This window comes from Eschscholzia californica, unplaced genomic scaffold (genome assembly GCF_041429995.1).
Source record: "Eschscholzia californica isolate CP2 unplaced genomic scaffold, dmEscCali1.0.p SCAF_2, whole genome shotgun sequence".
Lineage (NCBI taxonomy): Eukaryota > Viridiplantae > Streptophyta > Magnoliopsida > Ranunculales > Papaveraceae > Eschscholzia > Eschscholzia californica.
In genome coordinates, this window is record NW_028238309.1 from 34,371,065 (window position 1) to 34,380,114 (window position 9,050).

Sequence of the window (9,050 nt, forward strand, 5' to 3'; positions counted from 1 at the left end):
TTGTATGGTATGTAGTGGTGAAATGAGAAATATGAGACAGAAATATTTATTTAGATTTGATGGGGGGTATATTTACCTTTTGGATATTTCAGATCTAGGCTTTCATTCCGACTTGTTTTTAAGTGACATGTAGCCCAATCTAACGAGATTTCAGATATTACATGAAAAAAAGAGTTAAAATTTGAATTGGGTGTCAATCTAAATTTCAGATATGAGAAATTACAAAAAAAGTAAACACAACCTATCTAACTTCCCTAGATAGGCTAGAAAGAGACATTAAGAGGATAAGAGACATATGAGGAGACACATGGAAAATTGAGTACTACACTTTAATTTTAGAGTGTCTTTCCTGAGAGGCTAATACATACCCCACATAATCATGGAGTGTCTGATAATGTCATTTGACAAAAACTTCAAAAATTCTAAGTAACACTCTAAAGTTTTAGACTTTGAGGGTCCCATTGGAGATGCTTTTAGCAACCCCTAAAACCCATCCTCAACTCAGATTGCAGGGTACTGACAGATAAAAATTAGAAGAGGAAATTTAGTCCTGTAATTTGCAAGAAAACAGTGTTTTAGAAGGGAATTTGATCTCCCATCTCCTTTTACATACAAAAAGAAAAAAGATATAAAAACCAAGGCATTAGAAACTAGCCCCACAAAGAGATGTCAAATTCATTACTAGAACTCAATTGAACAAATAAATTTGACAACCTCAGATAACTAAAATAGCAGATCTTCTACTAGTCAGTGGCAATCTTCTTCGTCTTCGGCTGTTTTCCATGCTTGTCTTTCTTTGAGCTTCCTTCCTTGTTCTGGTTAGTTACAGATCCTTCTTGGGCGCTACAAATCTGCGATTTAAGTTTGAAGTTGAACTTCTTGGACACGGATCCCCATGCACTTGAAGAACTCTTTCCATGGCCCAATTTCTCAATCTCTTGCTTCATATTCGAACACTCTTTCTCGAGCTCAACTACCCGCATTCTCATATTATCCATCCCTATTTTCAGGACTTGATTTTCTCTCACAGCCGTAGTCCATCCACCACCCTCATTTGATCCTGCAAATCCACTCCTCAATTGCCTTGATCCTTCGAGGTTGTCAGAGACTAAGAAGCATCCAGCAATTGAAGTTCTTAGCTGGAGTTGCTCAAAAAATAGAACTTGAACTATTACTCTGAGGGGAAGCCTCTCGTTTTGGGCGGCATGGGTACAAGCTTCTAACGATAGCTTTTGACAGTCCATTAGTCTGCAAAGTTGTTCCTTCTCTGACTCTGCCAACCATGGGTGTGCCTACAAATTTGAAATATATCGTAAAATTGAAGTGAAACACCCCCATACTTTTTGAAATGAGAGAGGCCTCTATTAAGCAGCATTAACTCTCAAATTGTTGTTCAGCTTTCATGACAACAAAGAAAAAATCATCAGTAGAACAAATTACAACACTAATAATTCCAGTTCTGCTGACACAGTTTTTTTTTCCTGAGATTTTGTTATATGTTTTCCATTAACATCAAAACCTGTTGGGGACAACGAGGACCACAAAAACATGATATGTCCTCTAATTGTTGTTAGGGTTGTACAAAAATTATCTGATCCAAACAAATTTTTGCGGTGTGCTGATCAAACCAAACGATCAGCCTACGGATCTGGTTTTTGGAATTCAAACTAAACCGAACCATATAAGTAGTATACTTAAAAAGTATTTTTTTTATTATATATATATATATATGTATATTATAAACTAAATACTGATGGATGGTGAAGAATTTAGGTTGGAAACTAAAAGGCCAGACTTAGTAGTACACCATCCCCATCAAAACTTTTATAAATCAAAGTATTGCATCATAAAACCTAATAATTCTAAGTAAATTTGCAGCAGATTTTACAGTGAAAACTTCTTCCTGAAGTCTAATTCTTTGTTAGGTTATCCAACCGAACCAAAACACTCAGATAGAGTATGGTTCGGCAACCGAACCAACCCATGAACGGATTGGGCGGATTGAGTTATTCAGCAACCAAACCCTTCGGATAGGTTTGTAATTAGGACTCAAATGTCAGTTACAAAACCGCTGTACAGCCCTAATTGTTGTCGCATAATAGTAATTGGGTGCTACATGGTAACAATAATAAAAGCAACATCTCTTAGTGAGTTAAGAAGATGCTTACCTTTAGATAAACGTCGATTGCACGATAAAGCCCGTCATCCAATGGCCTTGCGTAGTCAGGAACTGCTGCGGCCAAAGACTGAAACTTGGGAAGCTTCAAGTTAATATCAGGTGCAACCTCAGCAAGGTAACCATCAATAAGTTTAGCGACCATAGTGATTGGTGTCAAATGAGGCGATCCAATTAATTGACCATCATCAATAGAGCACGGAGACACCCCACCAGTTGCTTGATCGATGACCAGAAAATGCTCAAGAATTCGTTGGACACACTCAACATTATAAAGAGTTTCCATGGAATACGAAAAGGTGGGCATCAAAAGATCTTCTAAGGTTGCTTGGTCTAACTGCATCCCAATCCTTTTCTCCAAATTTGATACGCAAGACGGATTCGCACGAAGAATCAAAGCTGTACGGAGCAATCCAAAGAGAAATTTTGTCGAAGTTAGGCCCTTCTGCATTGGAAGTAACCGATCAATCTCTTCAAGAAGGAGCTTTTGTTCTTCCTCAGATGGTGGGGCCCCCATTACACGGGAACTAGATTCATTTGTCAACTGGCGTCTATTCAAACCGGGAAGGTATTTTTTCGCATATGAGGTTAGGGACCCCGCTATTATTTCTTGTTTGATACCACGTGATTCCATCACTGAGATAAGCTTTTTGTAGAGAGGTAAACTTAAAGTTGATACATCCTCATACCACCAATCTGAATTTAGATTTCTCGGCCTCGCTCCTGTGCTAATTCCATTCCATAAAACGCTACCACCAGGGCTTTGCATGGGCCCGCCATGTTCCGTTACGGGCCAACCAAATAAATTGGGGTCTGTGGATGCCTTCATGGCCAGTGACTCAATGCATCTCTTTACAATGTGTAGGTCCGCAGCATGAGGAAGCAAGTTCTCACAAGTCTGGAGTGCCTTTAGAGAGTCTTTCCAACTCCGGAGGACAACGTGATTGAGGAACAGTTCTGATTGAGCAATCAGATTTTCTTCCCCATACTCTTCTGTCATCTCAAGATACTCGGCAGCACATCGGAGGTACACGACATTTGAAGCACTGAGTTCTAGTCTTACACCGTAGCAAAATTTCGCAACTAGTTCAAATGCTTTGGTGCCGCCAGGAATGTCAGGTAGTCGGACCACACAGTCCTCTTCATCTTCGTTTGATGCTTCTGCAATCAGTCTTTCTAGGATTCCACTCCGTGAAAGCAAAGGGAACTGCAGTTTATTATAAGTTGATTGTAAGAATAGTGTTTACAAATATAAAAGCATAAAATCTTTTTATGAGCTAAGGATTTAAATCATTTAATATCGTACCGAAGTAATAAGCAAAAGAAAACCCTTAATTTTTTAAAGTACAACTGCATCAGAAGTTCAAAAGACTTCGAAAATAGCAACAAAGACTTGTTTTTACTGCACCTCCTACTAGCCCCATTGCCAAAGTCCGTATAAATTAGAACAGTAATTTGAAGAATACTAGTTTTATCAGTAACTCTTGTTTTTACTGCACGTCTTACTACACAGTCGCGATATCTGATTTACTAGTTTTATCACTAACTCTCAATCATCAAAAGACCCATACTTATGGCGGTATGAAATTTACAAATAAACATAAGCAAAAGATGGATAAAATGATTCAGCGACAGAAAGTCACAGAAGTCATATATGCTGGACTTGGAAAATTGAAACAAAACCATCAAATCAAACTAGTAGAAAATTTTAAACATGCACAGGGAACAAAGTGTCTCAGTTGTGACATGTGAATATTCTAAAAAAACACCCTTTATTTGCTTAAATTAATCATAGACTAACTCTTCTCCTCTGTGACATGAACATTAATATGAGTAGCTCCGATACGAGGTAGATATGGCGGCTGAAAAAGGCCAGTACTGGGATACGGCTGTAGACATAGAAATTTTAGTTTGTAGTTATTAGATCCACCATTTCTGCTTGCGCTTTTCTTCTTTAGTACAAAGTACAAACCGTCTTGTATTATTACATAAAAGACGTTACCCTCAAGCGGCAATTCATGAACCTAATACAATTGCCTGCAATTTCACATAGAACGTGCACGCAAAATCTCACATTACACCTAGTAAAGTGATTGGAGTATCCAATAACAGTATCCGAAGGTATTCAATAACAGAATCTGAGTATCCAACACGATAAAAATTCTAAAAGGAGTTTTTATGTCATATAACTGTAGTCATATTCATCAGTTGGATCACATCATTTAGGAAAAGTCCAAGAAGGTAAGTTAAATATTTTGAAGAACTCGACCTTGTCAAATAGGCCGCATCAAGTTAACCCTCAATATAGACGTATATAAACTTTTTTAAGTATTGGGCATCCCAAGGTGGGTGGAAAAAGAAAAGGAAAAATAGTGGCGAGAACTAATTCCGACCAAACAATTAGTAGACTGAGAACCAGACACTTTCAGTTTATAGGAAGAAATTAACCTTGTGAAGATGAAATGACATCTCTCCAACTTCAACAACAACATCACTTGGAAGACCAGTGGTGCAAAACCTACAAATTTTAAAAAAATATTAGTAGTACACAAGATATATAGAACACCATCAGATTAAATCAATTATTATTATGTGCAAAAGAACCCATCTAGGGATACAAGCTAAAACCAAAACTTAAGTTTAGGAAAGTAACATTCTTATTACAACAACAAAATTCAGGTGTTGCTTATCACGGAAAGAGAGGTCAACCACCTACACGATGTCGGAGACAGTTGAAAGTGGTTTAATTCACCAGTGTTATGAACAAATATTCTCCGAAAGGTGAAAATCGTTTTTGCAGAACTGATGATTCACCATATGGTAAATGATAAGAACCGTGATACTTGACCCCAAAAATGCGGCTGAGCTGAGCCCGAACGACTGAAATGTCTGGATTTTACTGACCAAGCATCTGCTACGGGATTTTACTTGGCCAGTAAAACCCAGACACATCATCTGCTCGGGCTCATCGGCTTGATTTTCGGGCCAAGTATCGAAATGTTAAAACAAGGTCCAGATTCACCCTGGAGTACAAAAAATACATATTTCACTTACACTTTTTCAGTGCGTAATAAATTTGGATAAAAATAATAAGATAAGTTCAATATTTTGAAGATTACTTCAGTTCACAGATTTTCAGGGAAAACAAGAATTCATAGAGGGACAGGCAAAGAAGTAATTGAACTCTAAAATATGTAGAAAGAGACATAAAAGAAGCAGAAAAGGCTAAAATATATCTAGAGAGAGACATTCCTTGCGAAACACCTCACCTTTCATTTTCATCTTCCTCTTCAAATTTTTGGCATCCAACAAACAAGTAGGGAAAAAGGTTTTGAATGTCAGTTATTGATTTATTCACTATTTTCTATTTTAGCTAACATTCTCTAATAAAGTCTTGATAGTAGAACCCATGCTGTCCTTTTTTCACACATTACATAGAACACCCCTAATTACCGTCTAAATTGAAACACACAAGCCTCAAATTTTGCGTAGTGCAAAAACACGCAGTCTACTAAAGCTTCCACTTTCATAGAACTTCGATTTTTTTTTTTCCGTTTTGATAGTTACAAGTTAACATCGTTGACTAGCAACGCTGTATGGGAATTGTCAAATGTTAATGCTACTCTCACGAATTGGGAGTGAAAAATGCCAGCATTCAGATTCTCACAAACAAACTAAGCATGTATCTCATCACCATTAAGAAAGTTGGGTTGATCAACGGGGACAAAACCTTGCTAATTCATAAACAATGACTACCAAATACTATGTCAAAGAGAAGCATAAATGGTCTATTGAACAAAATGTATGCATGAGCCATGTACCTTTCTAGTGGTATGAAAATGTAACTAATGAGGAGTTGTGTTTAGTTCTCCATAAATATCAACAATATCGCGACTGATTATCATTACTGATAGTAATTTTGATCTTTAAAAACCCTAAAAGTTTATTCTGTTCTTCAACACTAAAAATTGAAGGTAAGAGAAAGTAAATCTTGAATAAAATTAACAAATTGAGGTAATCATCAATGAAAACTGAAAAGTGGGTTGAATTAGATGATTCCAGTAACTTACCAGGCCTGACCTTGCCTTTGAAATGCATCAGTTTTGGATCCCAGCTTCATGCATGCCATTTTTGAAGGTTCTCAAATTCTTGTAATTAAAAATAAATCTTTGGAAGAGAGGAAAATCTCTGAAACTCCAAAATCACCTCTATAAATAAAACAACTTATTCAAACTCTAGATTAGCCCCAAAAAGTTTACCAATTATAACCCTAAACAACTCAAGGAAGAGGTGCAAGCATTAAACATTACAGTCCTGTAACCATCTCAGAGATCCCACAAATGTACCAAATTTCAACTTTAACATAGTACATCACCAAGTTTTGCCCTAAATCGCCAACCCAAAATCCCACCGTAACTGCAGAAAAAACCCACTTTAGAAAACCACTTATTTGAAGCAAAAACCACCTTGAACTTCAGTTTCTTCCAAAACCCACTTTCTAGAACTACCAGAAACCCTGAAAAACACAAAATTCAGCAGAGTTTGTGTCCTTTTGAACTCCAATGAAATCTCTCTCACTGAAAACCACCCAAATTCCCAGTGAAAAAGAGTAAAGAAGAAGGCCTCAACAAGAAGAGAAGACAAACTTATGAGAAAGAATCTCACAGATTTGTTCCTCAAAGTGACTCAAAGTTTCGAAAATCACAACTCCTTCTAGAAAATAAAAGACAGAAACTTCCCCTTTAAGTTTATTTCAGAAAAAAAAAGAACTAAAATAAGGAAGAAGACGGAGAAATAATAAACAATCAGTTACGTTTGAAATGAAGGAAGACATGTGAAATGAACGAACACATGTACAAAAATATTAGAAGACTTTTAAATGTCTGAACATAACAGAGTCGTCGACACTTGGTTGACCAAATGGTTTTAGTGCTGAAATATACTCCAAAAATACCTGGAGGTCCCGGATAATAACTATCGCACATCGTAGCAATTTCCAAAAAAAAAAACAGAGACAATAGTGAATATTTGAAATATGTCATACGAATTAGTACAAAGGTTGTGGCCTTGTGGGACATTTCAAATAATCCAACTAACAGTCAATAATGGAAATTGTCCTCTCTACTAATATCCATAATCAATACCCCTTAGAAAGAAGAAGAGAAGATGAACTCATTCGAAAGAATCTCACATGATTTTGTGACTAAAGTAAAAAATTGATCCCCGAAAACTAAAGTGTTTTTTTTTGTTGAAACCAAAACTAGTGATTAGTAAAAGGACCAAAAACAAGGAAGAAGACTAGAGAAATAATCTTTACTTACAAATTATTTATGTCGCGCCTACAAAAACAGTGGTTCCTTTATAACGAAAATATTAGAACCGTTAAAAAAAAGCAAGTTGAAATTGGTGAAACATGTTATCATCACGGGCGGATTAAGTGGGGACGAGGGGGATAGGTCGCTCCTCCGGTGATCATAAAAAATTTGTTTATTTTTATACTTTTGTACATTTAGTATTGGGATAATTTCTAGAAAGGTCAAAATAATATTGAAATGAGTAGAATAGCACAAAACATTTGAAAATTATTATTCAGGTCAAAAAGTGTGTAAATACTAAAATACCCCTTTTTGTCATTTTATGTAGCTAAATTCTTTTATTTTTCTTTAAACTTTAAATGGATATAACTTTTATTTGAGATGTCGGATTTCTATAAAAATTATATATTTTGAACTGATTTTTCATTAGCTTTCTAACAAGGTCCACTTTCAGTAACTTTTTCAAAAAAAACCCAGAAAAAAACGGCGTTTTTTTCCTTCACGTTTTTCTGTAAACGTGTTTGCAACAATCTGTTCTACAAACATGTGTTTGCATAATGTAAACTGTAAACAATTTGTGAGGCTTATTCGTGCATTTGGTATTGAATTTTTTTCCTGAACAATTTGGACAATTTTAGGCCAGGTACAACTACCATAAAGAGAAGTGGACTCAGAATGAGCTCAGTCTAACTGTGTGCAATAAGAGGAAATAATGAAGCATGAGAAATCTAAAAGTACTCATCTGGCTTGTACCTCAAAGAGAAAGGGAAAGAACATGAAAATGTGAAACATGTGTAATCTAAGACTACTAATCACTTAATCAGGTATTACCTCTACGAGAAGAGGAAAAGTAATGATATTAGAGCCATTAAAGACATAAAACAAACAAAGAAAAATAGTAACATAAGGTAACATCCTGTGAGGGTATAAAATCGCGGGTCAAGAAGTCAAGAAGACCGGGTCGTTGACCGGAAGTCGGGCCTTCGCCTGTTAATATTTTTATCGGCACCGACGACGTCTTTGGGCTTATACCTGGGATAAGAGACAAACCACATGATGGGCCTAGAAAGTTTCCTAAATTGGTCACCACCCGCAAGTATACGGGCGTCAAGTAATAGTTCCAGTAAGACCGGTTCGTTCCTCAGAGACTAAGTCAAACTCAACCTTAAACCTAAAACTAACTTGGATTTTTGAATTCGATTTTGATTTTTGACGATTAAATAGTAAAGTATTAAAATAACGTAAATAAGTAAGGGAAATTTTATAGGGCCCCCTCATTTTTGTTAAAAGGCCTCCCCTCAGTGATAATTTAGCAAGTAAAATGGTTCATGGGGAGGCCTTTTAACAAAATTGGGGAGGCCTTATAAAACTTCCCAATAAGTAATAACGGCGAACGGATGAATGGAGGAGAAGTCTAGGGTTTTGAATCTATTTTAATCATGCATAAACATTGATTTAAATCTATTACCTTTTGGTGACTAAACTAATAATCAATTCTTAAGGACTCTAACTATTATTTATCAACTATCAAGTATCCAATATTAAAGAACCTAATCTAA

The 9,050-nt window shown here is 36.1% G+C and overlaps 1 protein-coding gene across 1 annotated transcript; it reads right to left on the reverse strand.

Moving 5' to 3' along the window:
• Window positions 1–530: 530 nt before the first annotated feature.
• LOC147557534 (Phototropic-responsive NPH3 family protein) lies at window positions 531–7,560 on the reverse strand. The gene is made up of 4 exons (XM_086658354.1): window positions 6,247–7,560; window positions 4,625–4,694; window positions 2,169–3,383; window positions 531–1,292 (listed from the first exon to the last, which is right to left on the reverse strand). Exons 1-4 carry the CDS (start codon window positions 6,303–6,305, stop codon window positions 744–746), a joined length of 1,893 nt encoding a protein of 630 aa, XP_086514480.1. The 5' UTR covers window positions 6,306–7,560; the 3' UTR covers window positions 531–743.
• Window positions 7,561–9,050: the final 1,490 nt, after the last annotated feature.

Bases quoted from the DNA above. Each gene is read 5' to 3' on its own strand.
- LOC147557534 (XM_086658354.1), bottom strand. From the start codon at position 6,305: ATGGCATGCATGAAGCTGGGATCCAAAACTGATGCATTTCAAAGGCAA. The intron at 4,695-6,246 runs GTAAGTTACTGG...TAAAATTTGTAG, and splicing joins CAAAGGCAAGGTCAGGCCTG to GTTTTGCACCACTGGTCTTC. The intron at 1,293-2,168 runs GTAAGCATCTTC...TCAAATTTGTAG, and splicing joins CAATCGACGTTTATCTAAAG to GCACACCCATGGTTGGCAGA.